This window comes from Carcharhinus amblyrhynchos, chromosome 1 (genome assembly GCF_965287045.1).
Source record: "Carcharhinus amblyrhynchos chromosome 1, sCarAmb.v2.hapA, whole genome shotgun sequence".
Lineage (NCBI taxonomy): Eukaryota > Metazoa > Chordata > Chondrichthyes > Carcharhiniformes > Carcharhinidae > Carcharhinus > Carcharhinus amblyrhynchos.
This window is the reverse complement of record NC_137324.1, coordinates 155,823,175-155,845,267: the sequence shown is the minus strand read 5'-3', so window position 1 is coordinate 155,845,267 and position 22,093 is coordinate 155,823,175. Positions and strand designations below refer to the sequence as shown.

Sequence of the window (22,093 nt, the reverse complement as noted above, 5' to 3'; positions counted from 1 at the left end):
AGGAACTTGAAAAATGCAAAATTCCCAGAGGGTTATAAGCTTGGGAGGGGTTAGAGGCATAGGGAGAAGCAAGGCTGTGGAGGAATTTGAAAAGAAGTTCGAGAATTTTAAATAAAAATAATGTATCTGAAAATTTGAAAGGCTTCTCCTCATCTCTACCATATCTTGAGTAGAGACCACCAGAACATTTTGGGAATTTCAGCCTCAGTTTTGCCCATTACCTTTTCCATCACCCATGAATTAATTAAATCATCTCAATAATAGGCCACTTAAGAGCCTTAAATGCCTAGTTAGTAGCTCGTTCTGCTGGAAGAGACCCACACCAATTGCCCAGCCCTTCCCTGTGTGAAGTGTTGTCCTCTCTATGATCTCTCAACCCCAGCTCCCCAGCCACTTCACCAGGACCTGCCACTTGACCTCAGCAAGACCCCCAAACACATACCCAAATTGCAATCCAATGTCGCACACATGTCCTGATGTGTTGGAGACCTGATTACTAACAGCTCTTTGAGGCAGGACTTCCTGATCCAGAAAGATAAAAGTTCTATTTCAAGTTTATTAATGGCCGATTGGCCATTAAATGGTTATAGAGCAGCTGGAGTCCCCCTTAAAAGGTCAGAGGTAGAGCCTGCTAAGTTGGGGCAATGGGAGAAAATATCTAGTACTTGCTTTTTAAAAATTCATTCACAGGATATCACTGGTTAGGGCAACATTTATTGCCCATCCCTAATTGCCCTTGAGAAGGTGGTGGTGGGTTGTATTTTTAAACTGCTAGCTGACATCAACTAGATAGGAGTCAGACATTCACATAAGCTCTGTGAGGATCTATGGACTGTCCCCACTGCAAGTTGTCATCCTCTTTCTGGAATGTAGGGGTTATTGATGTCCATTGTGTCTCCATGACAAGAGCCTTATTAGAGTGGAGATGTCTGATTCCATTAGCCAGACACGAGTACTATACCCACAGATATCATATGAAGATTATAGGTATCCTCATCATCCTTCATAAATCCAGTGGCAATCAAGCTTACCTGCCTCATATGGACACTGTCATGGCCTCATGGCTAACATCCTTGCCCTCAAGGACCTCCTCAGCCTCATCCCCCTTGACGTTCTCATCAGAGTAGACATGCCATTCCTCCATCTTCTCCTCAAACAGACCCCCCTTCTTCCATAGTATCAGGTTATGTTGTATGCAGCAGGTGATGACAATGGGTGAGACCCTCTGTGGATTGTTTTGGAGGGCTCTACCAGGGCACCACAGAACCTTATCTTTAGTATCCCTATGGTCTGCTAGACTGAATTGTGAGTTGCAGCATTAGCCCCATTGCATCTTGTCTCTGCTGCACTCTGTGCCTCTGCACAGTTGTCATCAGCCACATCCTCAGTGGGAAGCTCTTGTCCCAGAGGAGCCAACACTGCAGTTCTGTCAACCTGAAACATGTCAGGATCATGAGAGTGACTGAGAATGCAGGAATCATGCACACTCCCTGGGAAGTGAGCACACACATGTAGGATGTATTTGATACGGTTGCAAAGTTGCTGAGCATTCAGCAAGTGAAAGAAATCTTTACGATTCACATAATTGACAGCTTGATGCTACAGATCTGAGTGCCACATGAGTGCAGTCAGTGGTACACTGCACCTGTGTAAAACCAGATACCTGCACAAATCCTATTGCTTTTGCTTCCTGGTTAGTCTTATCGCATTCAAAATACACAAAGTTGAGTGCCCTCATGAAGATTGCATCCATAACCTCTTGGATGCACTTGTGTGTGGAGGTTTTTGAAATCCCAGAGGTCACTTGTGAAGCCCTTGAAGAAGCCAATTCAGCACTGCAATCAGTCCCCAAGGTGCCCAATCCTGCAGCAGGTGGTAGATGTGACCCACCAGTTCACTGAACATGCGTAGTCTTTGGCAACACTGGTTCTCAGACGTCTGCAGTTGTGTCAAAAGTACTGTCTATGGACCTTGGGTCTAGTGCGGCATCTATGAATGACAGGTCCCTGCATACGGAGCAGCCTTATCACCCCTTCCTCTTGATAGCTCTGCACCTTCCTTTGGTGAGCTGAGTGCCACCATTAAAGCCGCCTTCTTTCCTACCTATAGCAAGATTTCCAAGCTCCATGTTCCTGATGGTCTCCTCACTGCAACATCAAAGGAAGAGACTTGACAATGAGCTCTTGTCTGCTAAGGCCCACTCTTCATTCATCATCTGAAACCATCTCTCAAGGCCACATATCTTGGCCACAACATGGATACCCAGTCCTTAGTTCATATGCTGGTTGAGCAAGACTCCACATCACCATTATCCCACACTGCACATTTGTGTGCCAATAGCTGTGGCTACTCTACTTCACCCTGAGCTCTCATCTCAGCTGAAGGTATTGTCCTGACATTCACTTGGCTGTAAAGTCTTCCCTGCTCGTCACAAGGAGACTCTCCACGAGTACTGTGCCAGCTTGAGAGCATTCAGCTGTGAGCGCCGCTTGGAGTGTTGCTTGCCAGGTGCATGTCTTTTGAAACCAATCATACATCACGCTGCCATGCAAGTTTAATTTGACATGGGGTTTGATTCCAACATATGGGCCAAGTAATAACGTACTAAAATCAGATCAGCCATGATCTTATTGAATGGCGGGGCAGGCTCGAGGGGCTAGATGGCCTATTCCTGCTCCTGCTCCTATTTCTTATGTTCTAAAATGACACTGTTGCCATTGAACAAGGCCAGCCACAGACAGGGGCAATTATCGTGTCCTGATTTATGCTGCTGGGAAACATGTCCAAGGCAACCTTGTGATATTTTTCACTTGTGCCTCCAAACTCGCCCATCACAAGTACAAACAAAATATCCTGGCCATTTTGTAAGCATATGTGAGGAAACAGTTTTACTTAAAATTCATAATGCTCCTTTTGATTATCACAAAAGAAATTAATGCAAGAAGCTGTACCATTATCCTCTTTCTCTTTACCTGAAAGGAATCTTAGTCCTGTTGGAAAGAGTTAAAAGAATCCCCAAATCTGACTGATAAGATTAAAAGAAATCTTAGCTGTAGCTGACATTTGAACTTGCATATCCCTCACACAGTTACATCGTGGATGGATATAGCAAGGTAATTTCCTAATGAGAATGAGTGGAAGTGGGCAGGGGTTCAAACTTAGCCACCATTTTTCTGATCCATTTTGATTGACTACCTAAGGGCACTTGAGTAGGTGGGAGATCTCTTGTTTCAGGATCTGGAAAAGCTATGTGAGAAGCATACAAATGTCTTTGCTTACTGAATTATGCGAGTCATAGGGAGTGTTGTTAAGAAAGGTAGAAGCAGTTTGAGAGGGTTACAGTGGATGTTAAGTCAACCAGTCCTCTAATGCATGAAGTCTGAAAGATTCCAGTCTCAAGCTCAAGACTTGTGAAAAAAGTTACATGTTTGGTGGACAGAAGAGGGATTTCAGATGGCAGTGGGCTACCGTTGATGAGCAAATTGAATGGTCCCATGCGCTGGTTAGAAAACAGGGACATGGTGGTGGAGTTGCACATTTGGAGAGGGGCGAAAGCCTGGGACAGAGGATGACCAAGATTTGTGTGTGAGGGCTGCTGGAGTGCCTGCACCCCTAGCCTACAAGGAAATAAAACAAAAAAATGTTTTTAAAAAACCTCCCACTCGGGGCATTTTCTGGTCCTGGTTCCCATTCCAGCCAGATTTGAACTGGCAGAAATCTCAAGGTAACCAGGTGATTTTGACAGCTGCAATTTGAAAATTGAGCAAATTAGAGGCCAGTGAATAAACCACAGCAATTATTACCTGGTTTCAGCCAGGCTAGGTCAAATTCTCCCTCTTTGCTTAATGGCAATGATGAAAGGCACTCTGCTTAGAGACAAAAAGTTAAATACGTTGTGGCCTCACCTTTCATGTACAAATGTTGCGTCAGTTTGTGTAATTATCAGAGCGCTAACAGTAAACATCCATTCTATGCCAGTAATTTTGATTTTTTTTTCAGTAAACCTGTGAATCATTTTAGTTCAATTATTGTGTCTCTTTCGCAAAGAAAATGGTGGGTTGAGTTGATGCTGGCATTGACCAGGAAAAACATCTGAGAAATTTAAATACGGGCCCTGCCATCATGTTGACTTGCAGTTTATGAAGGCATTTCCTGATCAAGTTACTTAACAATCTAATGCAAAACCATCTTTTATGCACTTTGGATAACAGCGTTGCAGCATTTTCAATATATATTTGCATATTATTGCTCTGTTAGCACTATAGGTCACGTACAGAGGCAAGCATCTGGCAACTCAGCATTAAAAAGTAAAACTATTGATTGTTGGTTACATTAGTACATAATTGATGCAACTTAATAGAGTTCTGTGAAGGAGGGAAGGGATGAAATTCAATACTGAACAGAAAGAATGGTCCAGTAATCATCATAATGTGATTTTTCAAAACAGGTCATACAATTTGGACAGACTTGGAAGAAGCTATATGTTTATTCCCTAGAAAATACTGTACACTGTTCTCTTTTGCACAGAACTAGCAGTGACAAGAGGCTTCAAATGATTCCAGTGTGGAAAATAATTACAGGCCTGAAATCAGCCTAGTCTTCCAGCTCATTTCTATTCAGTGGAAAATGGTATCTCAAAAATCAGTGAACCATGGCTATAAACAAAGTTATAGCACCAATAGAAAATATTCATTTCAATCTGTGCTTTAATTATGGCGTGCCTCAGAAGACAGCATAAAGGCCAACTAGTTTAATCAGAGGAGGTGGTGTTAAATGAAACATGACTGCTGCACTGAAACAGAAGGATGTTTGCGCAGATCTCTCCCAGACAATAGGTAAAGTACCAATTTCAAAGTCAGTAGTCAGTGCTGCAGCTTCACGTTAATAATGAAGTGGGTAAAGTTAAGGGATAGCAGGGCAGCTAGGCCATGTGGAATGTTCATCCTGTAACATGAGAAGTCTTGAATATAGACGGTCATTTGTGGAGAAGTGGCATCAGCTACAAAAACCTGAGCTCTGGTTTTCAAACTTGAGTGATGGCTGGAGTCACAATGGCTGAGAACTACGTGGATAACATGTTTAGGGAGGTGGTCACACCACAGGTTAAGGCACAACAGGCCAAAGAGGAAGAGGTCACAGCTGGACAGATTGGGAGGATCTGGCAGGTAGTGCAGGAGTTCCCTTTGTCCATCTCGTCCACTAATCTGTTTCCTATTTTGGATATGAGTGAGGCCTTCGTTCCTCAGAGGAGAGCAGCCAGACTGAATTTTGTGGCACCAAGAGTAGTGGCAGGGAATTCAATAGTTAAGGGAACAAACAGACATTTTTGGATATGTAGACATGACTCCTGAATAGTATGTTTCCACCTGGTACCAGGCTCAAGGACATCATTCAGCAGTTGCATCACATTCTTATGGGGTAGAATGCCAGGTGACATCAGTACTGGTGACACAAGCAGTAAAAGGGACAAGGTCCTAAAGCAGATTTGAGAGAGTTTTGAAGGGATTAAAAAGCAGGACTTTAAAGGCAGTAATCTTGAGATTACTCCCAGTGTCATATACTAGTGAGTACAGAAACAGGAAGATAGAGCAAATTAACGTGTGGTTGGAGAGAGTGCAAGAGGGAGGACTTTAGGTTCTACAGTGCCTCAGAAATCTAAACAAGTGGCTGGTATACACCTTAACAGGTCCTGGACCAACACCCCCACCAGGAGATTTATTAGTACTGTTGGGGAGGATTTAAATTAGTTTGGTAGGGAGAATGGGAAACAGAGGGAATTCAGTGGTAAGTAGCAAGTCTAATTGAAAGTCAGCAGAAACAAAGGCCAGCATCAAATAGGGTCAAAATTCAGAAAAATGGTAAAAGGCAAAATTAAAGGCACACAACATACACAATGAGATAGATGAATCAACAACACAAATAGAAGTAAAAGTCTATGATCTAATCGCCATTACAGAAGCATGAGTGTAGAGTGAAAAAGCTAGGAACTGAATGTTCAACAGTATTCAACATTTAGGAAGGATAGGCAAAAACAAAAGGATGTGGGTAGCACTTTTAATAAAGGGCGAGTTCGATACATTAGTGAGAGAGGATCTTAGACCAGAAGATCAAGACATTGAATCAGTTTGGCGCCAAGAAACAGGAAGGGGCAGCAAACATTGTTGAAAGTTATTTATAGGCCAGACAGAAGTGGTAATGTAGGGCATAGTAAAAACTAGAAGTGGATATAACAAGGGTAATACAGTAACCAAGAGGCACTTCAATCTACATCCTGACTGTTCAATCAAATTAGCACTTAGGCGTAGCGAATGAATCCCTGCATTGTACATAAGATGATCCTAAAACAGTTATGTTAAGTAACAAACCGGGAAACAGGCTATTTTAGATCTAGTATTAAGAATGAGAAAGGGCTAATTAATCGTCTAGTTGTAAAGAAACCTTTTGGGAAGAGTGATCATAATATAGTAAAATTTTACATTAGGTTTGTAAGTGATAGTGTTCAATCCGAAACTAGGGTCTTGAAAGTAAACAAAGGAAATGACAAAGGTTGACAAAGGCAATTTGACTGTGGTAAATTGAAAACATTAAAAAGGTGTGACAGTAAACAGGCAATGGCCAGTATTTAAATAATTAATACATGGTTTACAACACATTTACATTCAAGACACAAAAACCCAACAGAAAGTGATTTAAACATGGCTAACAAGTTAAAGATTGTATTAGATCACAGGAAGTGGCTTATAAAGTTACCAAAAAAGTAGCAAGCATGAGGATAGGGGAACTTTTAAAATTCAGCAAAGGAGCATCAAAAAACTGATACAGGAACAGAGAGTAAATTAGTGAGATATATAAAAACAGGCTGTAGAAACTTCTATGTCAAAAGAAAAACAAATATAAAATGTTTTCATTACAGAGATAGGAGAATGTATAATGGAAAATAAGGAAATGGCAGCAAAACTAAACAAATATTGACTGTCTTTACGGAGGAAGACACCAAAATACCTTCCAGAAATACTAGAAAATCAAGAGATTAGCACAAAAGAAGAATGAAAAAGTAAAAAATAAATCCTGGAGAAATTAATGGGGCTGAAAGTTGATAAATCCCCCAGACCTGGCTGATCTACATTCCAGAGATTGTGGAAGCATTGGTGGTCATCTTACTAAACTCAAAAGATCTTGGGATGGTTTCTGCAGATTGGGAGATAGCAAATATAATTTCACCATTCAAGAAGGGAGGGAGACTGCTAGAGTCTATTATAAAGAATGTGTAACTGAACACTTAGAAAATAATGGTAGGTTTGGGCAGAGACAAAATGGATTTATGAAAGGGAAATAATTTTTGACAAACTTGTTTTTTTTTAAATGATGTAACTGGTAGGCAGAAAAAGGGGGAAACCAGAGGATGTGGTGTATCCGGATTTTCAGAAGGCTTTCAGTAAGGTACCACACAAGGCTCGTAAACAAAATCAGAGCACGTGGGATTGGGAGCATTATGCTGACATGGATTCAGAATTGGTTAATGGAGGAAAAACAAAGAATAGGAATAAATCAGTCATTATCAGATTGGTAGGCTGTAACTAGTGGGTTACCACAAAGGTCAGAGGTTGGGCTCCTGCTTTTCACAATTTTTAATCAATTAATTTCAAAGCTTCCCGATGATACAAAACTAGGTGGGAATGTGAATTGTGAGGAGAATGCAATGAATCTTCATAAGGATTTAGACAAGCTGAATGAGTGCGCAAGAACGTGGCATATAATGTGAAAAAATGTGAAGTTATCCACTTGGTAGAAAAAACAGAAATTCAGAGTTTTTTTTAAATGGTTAGAGTTTGGGAAGTGTTGATATCCAAAGGGGCCTGGGTGTCTTTGTTCATGAATCACTGAAAGCTAACAAGCAGGTAGAGCAAGCAATTAGGAAGGCAATTATACGATGGCCTTTATTTCAACAGGATTTGAGTACAAGAGTAAGGATGTGTTGCTGCAATTGGTGCCTCAGTGAGACTGTACATGGAGTACAGCGTGCAATTTTGGTCTCCTTACCCAAGAAAGATATACTTGCCATAGAGGAGTGCAACGAATGCTCAACCAGACAGGTGTTTTAGACCGTGGAAGAAAACATGTGCTGGTTAGACGTATTGGCCATGCTAAATTCTCCCTCAGTGTACCTGAACAAGTGCCAGAGTATGGTGACTAGTCGATTTTCATAATAACTTCATTGCGGTGTTCATGTAAGATGACTTGTGACTAATAGACTTTTAAAAAAACTTTCAGGATAGCAGAATTGTTCCATGAGGAAAGATTGAGCAGACAGGGTCAGTATTCTCTAGAGTTTGGAAGAATGAGGGTTAATCTTAATGAAACATGCAACATTCTTACAGGGCTCAACAAGGTAGATGCAGAAAGGATGGTCTCTAGAACCAGGGGGACAGAATCAGAATAAGACTTAGGCTATTTAAGACTGAGATGAGGAAGAATTTCTTCAGTGAGGGTGGAGAATCATTGGAATTCTCTATTCTGGAGGGTTGTGTAGGTTCATTTGTCAAGCATTGTTCAAGACAGAGATTGACAGATTTCTAGATAGTAATGATATCAAGTGATATGGGCATAGTGTGGGAAAATGGTATTGATGTAGAAGATTAGTCATAATCTCAATTAAGTGATGGAGCAGGCTGAAGGGGTCAAAAGGCCTACTCCTGCTCCTATTTCCTATGTTCCTATCATCCCTGTCGTAAGATAGGCTACAATACTCACAGAATTGCTCCAAAAAGTAGAAACTCTTCATTGTAAGTGTGTTTTTTCTTTCAGTAGAGTGGATGATTGTTCCTTCTGTTCAGTGTATGTTATTCTCTCTCTAGGCCCATCTGCTCCACATTTACTGATTGCTCTTTTCTCTGACCGGTATAAAACTTGTGGTTTCCCCTTCTCTTTGTTTCAAGATGTCCTGATGGTTTCCTCGCTCTATCTAAAATTCTTTGTTTGTAATTTGTTTCGTGGTTTAAAAATTAACCAGGAAATATGTTAAAGGCAAAGCATTATAGAGGTAACCACAGCTATATGGCATACAATCATCCATTCTATTAAAAGAAAACGCATGCAATGAAGAGTTAAACTAATATGTTCCCTATGATTAAACCTAATGAAAACAAAGCATCAACAAATTAACCAGCCCTACACAGTATTTTTACCTGGTGTTTTAATTTTTCTATACATTGTTCCTTTCATTTTGAAGGTCAAGCCAATATCCCCACAAATCCTTTCAAAAAAAGGGAAAAATCCAATTTAAAACAGCAACTTCGGTTCAGAAACAAAATGTAGAAGTTGTATTAGTACTGTATCTAGTATAAAAATGAAATTTCCAGGAATGGTTTCAGTAACAAAGAGACACTGGTTAACATATAAAGTTACAAGGAATCACTGGTTACAAATGACTAACAAACATAATTGAACTGGTTTATAAAGCAGCATGGAATCAAAGTGCAGATGCTCTAGCTTTCTAGGCAGTTTGTTTTAAATTAAAATTTTAAGTTCAATAATATACAATGAAACATGGGGTTAAGGAGGGTCAATTCACCTAAATATTACTTATAATTTACAATACAAGGAGATACAGTACATTGGACAATTTTTCTGAAACTACTGTACATTGAGTTGACTAAACATTATATTGGTCTATATGGTAGGTTTATAGGAGATTACATCATGTAATCTGTTGACTAAACAGCAGCAACGTCCTCATCCTGAGATTGAGCAAATCTCATAGTCATTTGCTGAGGTGATTGGCTTTCCCATCATTCTGATATTCTTAGCATTTGTAATCCTGGGCATCACTAACCCACTTTTCTCAAAGTACCTCACCAAAGCATTCTCAGTTAGAAAGGAGGCCAAAAACTGCTCAAAGGTGATAGCCCAAACTTTGTCTGTGCTACTACTCCTGGGAAGTGAGGGCTCATTGTTGTTACGCACAAGCACTGTATCTTCTGTGATGTCCTCGCACTGCAGCTTATCATCATCATTAGAGCCAGCACTCAGAACAGAGTACGAGGACATTGACGTATCGTCTTTAGTTTCATCATCTGAAATCAACATTGCTGAAGACATTGCATTGTCTTTTGGTGAACTGTCATCCAGTTTAATATCATGCAGCTCGCTGGAAGCTAGTTTCTCATCATCCATTCCATCAGGGATCGGACAGAAAGAATCCCCCTGTCCATAATGCAATGGTTGATTCTCCTTTTTTGAATGCACTCTGCTGTTAGTGTCATGACTTTTGCTTGGTTCCTGTATTGTTTGAGTGATGAATTGTTTTCCTACTTCACCAATTTCCAAAAGTAAGCTGGTTACAGCTGCAGTGGAATGGTACAACTCTTGTTCATTCACATCTTCACTGAACATGTTGTACAGGGTTCTGCATAGTTCAATAAATTGCTCCTGCACAGGGTTAGGAATAAACATTTTTCATCAATAATTTGGAAAATATTGGCTAGTACTGGTTTTGGAAATAAAGAATTGATACCTACTTGGTTCAGTTTAGGCAGATCTTTAATACTCTCTAACTTAGACTCTCTTTCTTGTGCCCACATCCTGATGTAATGCCGATAATCATGTGGGTTTGGTCGCTTTTCAACTGCAACAAGTAAAATATAAGTTAATAAAATTATTTTAAAAAAAACAAGCATTCACCACAATAACTTAACAATTAAATCTATATCCTTGAGCAAATTATATTTTAAAATATATTAACACATCAATATTATTTCAACTATTTAAAATCAACTTGAGAAGCATTAAATTGTATAATTTGTCTACCTCTTTCATTCCTCAGGTTTACAGTGACAAAGCCATCTTCTGTTTCATGTTTTGCCCTTGGCTCAACATCTATAACAAGAATAAGTCAAGTTACTATAATTGTTACCAATTCAGTCAATCCCATTTGGTTGAAACTGTGATTTAGCTTTTAAAGTTATGGGGTCAACCATTTTTGAAAAAAAAAGCCAGTTAATGACCCATATCATTAGCAGTTTTAAAATATCTTCTTATTGTTCTCTTTCTCTCTCTTTTTTTCCCCTCACTCTTAAACCAATGTTTCATTCCCTCTCCTCATTTTCTACTTTGTGCCTGACTTGGTCCCATTCGAAGTGCCAGATGCCCTGCTGTCCTCTCTTTGCTGCTTCCAGTTTGCACTTCCAGCAAGTTACAGCACAAAGTATTTGAGCTGAAGGATGCAGGAAAATGTTTACCTAATGGTATAAGTTTCACCTGACGAAGGCGCAGCGTTCTGAAAGCTTGTGATTTCAAATAAATCTGTCGGACTACACCTGGTATTGTGTGACCTCAATGGTATAAGCTGCAAGATACCCTGCTCCAGCAAAATTTAATCCATTATGTTCAACAAGGTTCCACTGTCAAATTCTAAATTTGAATACTATACATTTGATAAAGGAATTGTAACCTTTTTGTAATCTTCTGTTCTCTAGCGGAATCAACACCTGTCGTATATCTTTGGTACTAAGATGGAGTTGTCAGTATCAATTTCTGCAATTCTTCCTATCAGAAAGTCAGCACTCAGAATTTCCCCAAAATTGCATCACGTGCTGGATCAGGCATGAAAAGCAGTGTGAAACTTGCTGGTTTCACAGCTGCCTTTTTTAGTCAGATGAAACAACGCTCTATGTAATTTCAAGGTGTTGGTGAGGATTATACAGCCATTTTGTGGTGGTGGGGGACAGGGCTAAGCTCGCCAGCAAAACTGGGATTGAGCAAGCAGGACACCATTTCTAAAGGGTGCCACAATCTCAAAGTGAAGGTAACCCCGTCTGGGACATCACAACCCCCAGCAGACAAGGACAACACCTCCAATCCTCGAACACAACTGTCATGGCCCCACTCCACACAGGTATTATGGTGACTCAACTACCACTCCCCCCGCCTCCACCCGCTCTATCCCATGTTCATTGGCATTGGGGCCAATTGCAGCAAGACTGCATTTCCCTTATACACCATTGTCTTTGTAATAAAGGTTTCATGGTGTCTGTTTTCACAATTGTTTGTTTTCTGTACCTGCCATGCTAAGTTTCTGTGATTTTTCTAGGACTCTCTCACTGCGAACATTTCCAGTCCTTCACCTTTTAAAAAAAATACTCTGTTTTGATATCTTTTCTTTTACATTTCCCCACATTATACACCATCTGTCACCTTTTACACTCACTTAACCTACTCATTTTACAAAGTCTATTTTCTTCACAGTTAACTTTGTACTGGCAGCAAACCTAGATACTTATTCTCAGTCCGTCTATCTAAGTCATCAATGTAGGCTGCAAATATCTGAAACTCAAGCACTCATCCTGGTCTTGTAATCACTAATAAAACTATCAACATGAAAATGACTTGTTTATCCAACTGTGTTTTTGGTTATTAATCAATGTTCTATCCATACTAACATATTACCCCAATCTGTGAGTGTTATGCAACAGTTTAGTGCGGCATCATGATGAATGCCACTGAAAATCTAAATATGCTTCCCATTCACTCTGCGAGTTACATTTTCAAAGATAAAAATTCAGATTTGTTGGGCATGATTTCCCTTTCATAAAACCAGGCTGACTGCTTAATCATTATTACAATTAAGTACCCTGTTACCATCCCCTTTAAAGGATTTCAGCACTTTTCTGCTAAAATGTCAACTGGCCTGAGGTATCCTGGTTCCCCTCTTCCTCCTTTCTTGGATAGTGGGAGGACACTTGCTATCTTCCAATCTATTTGGGCTGTTCCCACTGAGAACATTCCACTGGGAATTTTGGATTATCATACTTGTGCATCACTACTGCTGTAGCCACCACTTGTAGAATGTAGGATATATATCATCAGGTCAATGAAATGTCAGTTTTCAATTTCATTATTTTCTCCAATGCATTTTACTAGCTAAGCTTAATTACTTCAAGTTTCTTATTCTCATTACAGCCTTCGCTCCCCTTGTACATACAACTGTGAAGACAAACTAAAAATATTTATCATTTCTGTCATTTCCTTATATCCATTATAACTTCTCCCGGGTCACTATGTAAAGGACTCCTATTCATTTTCATCATGCTCTTCTTTCTTAAATTCTGTTCTCTTCTCTTGTGATGGCTATGATCTGTTTTTACTTTTCGTTTGCTAGATTAGCTTCACAACTGTGCTCAACAGAAATGGGATTAAAGTAGTATTAGAAAATAGGGGTTGGTTAAATCAGGAACTACTTCAGTCTCTCAGATGCATGGAGTTGGGTTACAAACTTGAAGTTCCTGCAAATATATTTATATTTTATTGAACGGCTTAAAAATATCCACAAACAACTGAGATCAATGTCTTATCCTCTTTGATTCGTACACATTGTCCTTAGCCCATTCTTGACTGCAGAGAATCGATTACACAGTTCTGTTTCAGCAACAAGGTGTATGCCAAAACTCTGAAAGACTCCATCTCACCTAATGTTCAATATCAGATGGACATTTGTCAGTCAAAACATATACTCCATGGACTACATCTGAAACAGAGGGGTGTGGAATTTCTTCCCAAGCACAACCTTCACTTGTGTTTTATCCACCAGCTTTGTTACATTGTCCCACAAAGCCAAGTCTTCAGGACCATGTTACTCACATCCCGTAAATAATATTGCTCACCCTATTTATAGGATGAGCAATAAATAAGTCTCTCCATTTTGCAGTCCTGTTCATATAACAATTATGTGGCCTTTAATATGTAATTTTTCATTTTGATTTATAAACCTTAGAAATATTTCAATAAAAACACAACATAAGCATAAAACTTACCATGTACATTTTCAGGTGTTATATCTTCAAAAAAGTACTGTGTAGCTTCAAATGCAGAATCAGGGTCCTCTTGCTCACTGAAAAATGGTTCTAAGGACAAATGAATAAACATAATAATCATTTGCATTTGTTCTCAAAAATATTTAAAAGAAAACTTCCAAATCTAAAAGTTTCCTTTGCAATAAGTAGAATACTGAAAGCCCTCTGACTTATGGTTTTACCTTATTGAAACCTTTTGTCTTGAAAATGTACATTGTGTAAAAAAAATTTTAAAAGGCAATAGGACTGTTTGTTGGAAATTAGGGTTATAATGACTGGGAAATGGTGTGGAGGTCTACTTCCATACAGATTAGGAGACCCAGTTTTCCTGTGCACAGATATCAAACGATTGTTGCACAGATCTCCTTTTACTACAGGTGGGACCTTCCTTTCATTTTACAAGGGGGCAGATAGAATGCTAAACCATTTTCATAAACCAAGTGATATTAGATAAAAGACTAGTCATAATAATTTCCCAATGGAGCATAGAAGATTAGCATTTTATGCACACAGTAGTAAACAACTTCATTTATTCAATTCACCAAGGGAAAATTATTTCACTATGTTAAGAATGAACAGCCTTCTACTCAAACTGCATTCAAGTAACTACTTCAATGGAACATGATTCCAAAATAAGAAATTCAGGTTCTTACCAGGAAGTACGTGTATTTTATACAGCAGTTTCAGTTTTTCTACAAGATCTGCGTGGCACATTGTACCTATGGAAAAAAATTACAGAACCTGCTTTGAAAGGTCTGAAAAAATTATATACCTTGAAAAAAAACAAACACAATAACCACCGTCCAGCTCAATTTTTGGATTTTCCCCATTCTGATTTGAGGCCTTTTTGTAGTCATAAAACTTTACGATAGAAATAGTTAGTTCTTCAATAAAACATGGCGGTTAAATGAAAATATGAATGATGAACTATTATCCATGAATCATTGGAAGAGATCACTTTGAATCAAACACATGAATAACAGCAGGTATAATAATTGATCTTGGGAGCACAGGATAAATCTATTTGGCAGAAGAAGATATAAAAGTCATAATCAATTGGTTTGTGTGCTTTAAAAAAAAACTTTAGTGCATTTCAGTTGGACTGCAGCGATATGCTACACCCAGCTCTATGACAGTAGGAATGCAAGTCAGAATGATCAATTAACAGAAATGCTCACCATGTCAAAGTCCATAGCCATTCCACAACATCATAAGAGGCTAATCTCCCTCAAAGTGTTCACAGAATCCCTACAATGCAGAAACTGGCCATTTGGCCCATTCGAGCCTGCACTGACAACAATCTCACCCAGGCCCTATCCCTGTAACCCTGTGTATTGACCCTACTAATCCCCCTGATGCTAAAGGGCAATTTCGCATGGCCAATTAACCTAACCCAAACATCTTTGGAGTGCAAGTAGAAACCAGAACACCCAGAGGAAATCTATGCAGACATGAGGAGAATGTGCAAACTCAACATAGATAGTGGCCTGAGGCCAGAATTGAAACCCAGTCCCTGGCACTGTGAGGCAGCAGCGCTAAGCACTGTACATCATTCCGTCCATGATGTTCTACTACATTTCATATAGTAGTAAGTTGGCGTATGAAATAATCATAGATATATGTTCACTTACTGATTTGATTTTTTTAAATTTAAGTCGTTAATGTGAAAATGTCAACAGGATCCTCTCATTTCTTTTTTGAATTGTTTGATCAATAAGTTGAATGCTACTATAGATATTATACTAAAAAAAATTCCCATTTGCCTATTAATGACAGAAACATAGAAGATAGGAGCAGGAGGAGACATTTGGCCCTTTGAGTCTGCTCTGCCATTCATTACGATCATGGCCGATTGTCCAACTCAATAGCCTAACCTTCCTTTTTCCCCATAATCTTTGGTTCCATTCACCCCAAATGCTATATCCAGTCACCTCTTGAAAATATTCAATGTTTTGGCATCACCTACTTCTTGTGGTAATGAATTCCATATGCTTACCATTCTTTGGGTGAAGAAATGTCTCCTCACCTCTGTCCTAAATGGTTTACCCTGAATCCTCAGACGGTGACCCCTGCTCATCTGGAATATCCTCCCTTCATCTACTCTGTCTAGTCCTGATAGAATTTTTGTAAGTTTTGTAAGGAGGAATGATCCCCCCTCATTTGTCTGAATGCCAGCGAAAACAATCCTAACTTAGTCAATCTCCCCTCATACATCAGTCCCGCCATCCCTGGAATCAGCCTGTTAAGCCTTCGCTGCACTGCCTTGAGAGCAAAAATATCCTTCCTCAGAAACGACCAAAACTACTCACAATACTCAGGCCCTGCATAATTGCAGCAACACATTCCTGCTCCTGTACTCAAAATCTCTTGCAATGAAGGTCAACATGCCATTGGCCTTCTTTACCACCTGCTGCATCTGCAGGCTTACCTTCACTGCTTGGTGCACAAGGCCACCAGGCCCCCCTGCACACTCCCCTCTCCAATTTACGACCATTCAAGTAGTAATCTGCCTTCTTGTTTTTGCTTCCAAAATGAATCTCACATTTATCCAAATTATACTGCATCTGCCACTGATTTGCCCACTCATCCAATCTGTCCAGATCATTCTGAAGGATAGCATCACAACTTGCTATCATCTGCAGACTTTAGAGACATGAGATGATCTGGCACAATGTGCCAAATAAAACAAAATTGTGAATGGAAAATAATTTTTTACTTACTTAATCCAGTGACAAATTCTTTGAAGTTTATTAAAGAGTCTCCATTCTGATCGAGTAGTCGGAATAAGCGTGCAGCTAATATATCTGAATGTGCACCACATGACCAGGGGAAAAGAAGTGTAAACAATCCTTTGAACTGTTCAAAGTCAATACGATACTGTTCAAGATAAGGTAGACTAGGGTCATGGCGTTCTGTAGCATTACTATTTCCACCCCAGTAACAACTGGTGAGATGTTCAGCCTAAATGAGCCAAAATTTTAAAAATTAGTACGTTAACAATTGTCAGGCGGTGAATATAAAAGAAATGAAGTAGTATTTACTTTGTATTATGGCAATTATTCAAAATTCCTCAAAAGAACAAGTTTCAAAAGAAAAGTTTTAGTGGCTAACAAAAAGCAAAAGCATCACAGCAAAGGCTACAACAGGTCAGGCAGCATCTACAGAGACAGAAGCAGAGTTAACATTTCACGTTAGTGATCCTTTGTCAGAATTGAAGCTGCCGGGTGTGGTGAGTTTTTTCAAGTTCATTTCAAATTCCCAGCATCCACAGTATTTTATGTTCATTTGGTTGCTTCCTTTCTCCAAGGCTCTACTGCCTGTGTCCTGCAACATGTCCCACTCACCCTTTATCCCTGCACTCGCTCACCAGGGTTCCTAGTTAAGCAATACTTCAATTTCAAATCTTATCCTTATTTCCAAACCCCTCATGGCCTTGCCTCTCTGTAATCCTTCGAGATCTCTGCACTCATCAATTCTGGCCATTTGAGCATTCCTGATTTTAATTGCTCCACCAATGGTAGTTCTACCACTGGAAGTGCTAGGTATTGGACTTAAAACACTGGGTGGGATTTTCTGGATCTCCCGACCAGTGGGATCATCCAGCCTTGCCAATGTCATCCCCACTTGCGGGTTTCCTGGTGGCAGGACTGACAAACCCATGCAAAACGTCATAGACTTCAGCAGGACCAGATGACTTCACCAATGGCATGCCATCTCTGCCGTGAGGCTGGAAAATTCCAGCCATTAACTCTGATTTTCTCTCTCCATTGGTGCTGCCAGACCTGCTGAGTCTTTCCAGCATTTTTTTGTTTTTATTTCATCAGAATACATTGCATTTACATTAAGTGTAAAACTAGTTTTATTATGAGAGCATTTTCATCTGTAAATTTGCTGGTGGTGAAGGAACAATTTCTACTCAAATCACTCAAAAACATTTTCTCAAAGTATGGTTGTTCAGGAGGACACAATATTTCATATCAATATGGGGGTGTTGGTTGGGGGGGGAGTGGGGGGGATGCGGTGAAGAGAACTGGAAGTTTGGTGCGGAACACTTGGCCAATAACTGCTGCAATTCTAACAGTCTCTAAAGCAGCCAATCAAGATAGCAATGGGTGGGATCAGGGATTAGCCAAGCAACATGAATTGGATTATGTACAACTGAAATCGAAGCAAAGAACTACACAAAGCAGGGGCCAAGGTTTGGAAAGCATATCAAAAGATGGAACTCTATAATTAAAAAGTTTGGAGTTCTGTCAAAAGGTGGAAATTTCTGATCCCTCGCTCAGCTCTCAGAGGAACTCTGATATCCACTCAGTCGTGAAATGCTGAACATATGCTTAGTGAAAACACGATGTAGGATTAGCTAACTTTCTCCCAAAAAGGGATTCTTATAAATCTAGTTGGCATTGGCATTAAGGATTAAAAACAGACTAATGATTGGGATGATTCATTGTTGTATTATGATTAATTGCCACTGAGGCAGGATATTGTCTATGAATACCTGCAAGCCAAGCTTGAATGTTGGACATAGAGATGAATAGATAAATGTTTTGCAATTATCAGGGAGCTAATGTATGGAAATAAAGTTCAGTAAAATTTTCCACGCCTTCTGAATGAAACATGGTTGATGGGCAATTAGAAGCTTGTATTTTTGTTGTACCTTTAAGTTAATAGAACAGGGTATTACAAAACAAAATTTATCACCACGCCACATAAGGCGATACAAGGGCTGATGTCAAAAGGTTTGGTTAAAGAGATTGGATTTAAGGAGCGTTCTAAAGGAGGAGAAAAAGATGGGGTGGGGGGGATTCCTGAGTTTAAAGATCTAGGTAGGTCAACCATGGTAGAACAATTAAATTTAAGGCTAATAACATATCCTTAGGGGACACTAGATCCAACAGTGTGGGAGGGTAAAGGGAGGCCATTGCAGGTGACACTCTGGATTTAATTAAATAGATAGACAAGACTGGAACAAGAGTCAACAAGCAGAACTGTGCTGTGGACTGGAAACTAAACTGAGACAGGTCATGTTCATTTGAAGTCTTTTACCAGTTGCTAGAAAAATCAACTTCCAAATTCTGAGCTGACTTCAACTTCAGATCCTAGAGATTGGAAAGAATGATTGGAACACTACTACTAATTCATCCATGACAACTTTTAAATGAAGTGAATGGTACCTACTAAATCAACAGAGCAATTATAAAATTACAATGTTGGTACAATTAAGAACATTGAAACAGTTTAAATATATTTTTCCCAGGGCTGAAATGGTTGTCACAGAAGGACACAGGTTTAAGGTGCTGGGGAGTAGGTACAGAAGAGATGTCATGGGTAAGTTTTTCACTCAGAGGGTGGTGGGTGCGTGGAAATGGGCTGCCAGCAATGGGGGTGGAGGTGGATTCAATAGTGTCTTTTAAGAGACTTTTAGATAAGTACATGGAACTTAGTAAGATAGAGGGTCTTAGGTAAGCCTAGTAATCTCTAAGGTAGGGACATGTTCGGCACAACTTTGTGGGCCAAAGGGCCTGTATTGTGCTGTAGTTTTTCTATGTTTCTATGTCTCTATGTTTCTATATTTGCACAACTTGACTATGATAGGTTCTACAGCACAAGAATGCTCTGGGTGTGCTGAATTTACATTGCAAGATAAAGTTTGATACCAGCAACAGCACTGAACTATCTACACATATGCAAGACGCTATCCAAAAAGACTCTCGTATTATTTCTAGCCAAAAGTTTTATCCTGGGGAAATTCTGTACAAGTAATTCTGTACAAATTATTTAAAAATAAACAGTTTAGTATTGCCCATACAACTTCTAAAACTCAAGTTTCATGACTTGAATAAAGAGGCGGTTTGACATTTATGTGGCTTGTCTCTGAAGCAGAAAAAATAAAGTGAAATCATTCAGGCATGGTGTTTTGTGCCTCTGTAGGTATATACTGCCTCAGCTATTCTGAAGTAATAATTTGACACTGTGTTAAACATTTCCATTTTATGTAAACTGGTACTAGACGAAGCCTTTCACAGAATATTATGAATGATGATGAGAGCTCATGGAACCAAAGAAGCCGTTCATATGCTAATTTAGCAAAAATCACCATTAACATCAGAAACCTGTTTACCTTAAAAAGGACATATAGTTCTTCCAATTCATCTATACTGAATGATGTGTCTGTTACAATAGCTCGAACCTAGATACAATAAAGACATTTTCAAAAAGGATATATTTAGAGTAAAACGCAAATACATTTAGTAGTCTATTTGGAATTCAAATAAAATTCAAATGTGAAACAATTTCCAACATGTTCGTAATTGCACTCACAACGTTACGCTTTGTGGTGTCTTCAAGAGTCTGGATCACTCGTAGTCGCTGCTTAAAACGCATCTGTTCAATCACATCTGCTCTGATGCTACCAAATTTCTGAAAAGATTAAATATGCACTGAATATGCTGTATACTATTAATAAATCTAAAATAGCCCTATGTTCTATGGAACTACACAATAAAGTCAAATCTATTTCATCCACTTTCTAAAATATAGGAAACTGGGTCGTTCGCAGTCACAGTTGTGAGCATTTCAACAGTTGTGATGAAATTACAATTTCTATAAAAAAAGGAGCAACACAAGGTTTGATGGATAGAAATCTTTATTTGTCTAAATTTCTATTAACCTACAAAAGATCAGTATAACAACTTAAATTTTAAAGAAAATTCTTAAGTCTTATGACCTTAGTTTATGCTGCAAAGCACCAAGATTTTTGGCTGAGACAGAGTTTATGGACTTCGTACTTTCCTTTGTGCTGCATGAAAATCATCTCACCCACTCATGACTCAAGAAAATAAAATTCAACAAAGCTCTCAATTTTTGGGAGTTTTGAGCTGTCACACATTTTCATTTATATTCTCTGAAGCTCACCTCCAAGTTTTCCAGCAGAGAAATGATTTCTACATTATAGAATCATAGAATCCCTACAGTGTAGAAGGCCATTTGGCCCATCGAGTCTGCACAATCCCACTCAGGCCCTATTCCCATAACCCACATATTTATCCTGCGAATCCCCTGACACTAGGGTCAATTGAGCATGGCCACTCAACCTAACCCACATATCTTTGGACTGTGGGAACTGAAGCACCAGAGGGAACTCATGCAGATTTGGGGAGAATGTACAAACTCCACACACACAGTGACCCAAGGTTGGATTTGAATCTGGGTCCCTCGTGCCATGAGGCAGCAATGCTACCCACTGTGCCACAATGCTGCCACATCATCTCTTCACAAATGTAATGCACCACAACGTAAGACATACTATTTGCATTCTGCTCACTTTTTCTCCATTTGTTACACAAGTTTGGTCAGACAGAAAACATTAAAACAGGCATGCCCAAAGTATGGCCTGGGGCCAGAGATTAAGCCTCTCTAGAGAGTCCCGCTAGTGCGAATGACCAGAGAGTCTGCCTGGGCAGTCAAAAGGCACAGAGCCCCTGCCATGCCACCCAGATTTACACTCCTAACAGTTCAACCTGCAGAGGGATGGAATGGGACTAAAATTCCATCCAATGCTTCCACAGTATTCTTTTGCATTACATGAATTTTTGCACCAATGTTTTCAAAGCAACCTGCTTATTTTAACATCTTGGACATTGAACAAATGATAAAAGTAAAATGCAGAATATCAGTAAAGGACAAGATAAAATGGCATGCCAAAATTCAATATTTTAGGCCCAGATTCAGGAATCTGGAAAATTACATAGACACATATGACAGCATACAAAACTAAAGTCTGCAGTTAAACAAAGTTACATGACGTGCATTGCATTTTTCCTTCTGTAGTGACTAAATGTATGAAAATGGCAATTACAGATTTGCGCAAGAGAACAATTATTCTCTAAATTCAAATAATGCTGAAATGATTAACACCAAATGATGAAACTGGCTGCAATTGCAAGATTGTCCAAAATGTTACAATTTTGAATCACTATAGTCTCCTATATTTCAAAAGAATTCATGAGGAATTCCAGACATACACAAAATACAATGTCATTCAATCCTCAGCAGCAGCTATATATAGACTGCAATATCTGTTACCTCAGCAAAATGAGGCATGTACTAATTCATGTAAAGGGACTGAGCTTCCAAAATGGATTCTAAATATGTTACATATTTTAAAATATAAATGCTTTAACAAACTTTTAATCACATTCTTCTTGTAATTATCTCTGACCAATCATAATTTTATTCGTGAA

General features: G+C 39.2%; 1 protein-coding gene across 1 annotated transcript in view; it reads right to left on the bottom strand.

The window, feature by feature from the left end:
* Positions 1-6,139: 6,139 nt before the first annotated feature.
* Positions 6,140-22,093, bottom strand: part of tbc1d9 (TBC1 domain family, member 9 (with GRAM domain)) — a 50,097-nt gene continuing 34,143 nt past the window's right edge. Inside the window, exons 14-21 of the mRNA XM_080194081.1 lie at positions 20,172-20,270; positions 19,972-20,040; positions 16,568-16,808; positions 14,501-14,566; positions 13,809-13,898; positions 10,807-10,875; positions 10,518-10,624; positions 6,140-10,428 (exon numbers count right to left, since the gene is read on the bottom strand). Of these exons, the coding sequence (XP_080050207.1) occupies positions 9,733-10,428; positions 10,518-10,624; positions 10,807-10,875; positions 13,809-13,898; positions 14,501-14,566; positions 16,568-16,808; positions 19,972-20,040; positions 20,172-20,270 (1,437 nt within the window). The 3' untranslated portion in view covers positions 6,140-9,732. The remainder of the gene's footprint in view (positions 10,429-10,517; positions 10,625-10,806; positions 10,876-13,808; positions 13,899-14,500; positions 14,567-16,567; positions 16,809-19,971; positions 20,041-20,171; positions 20,271-22,093) is intronic.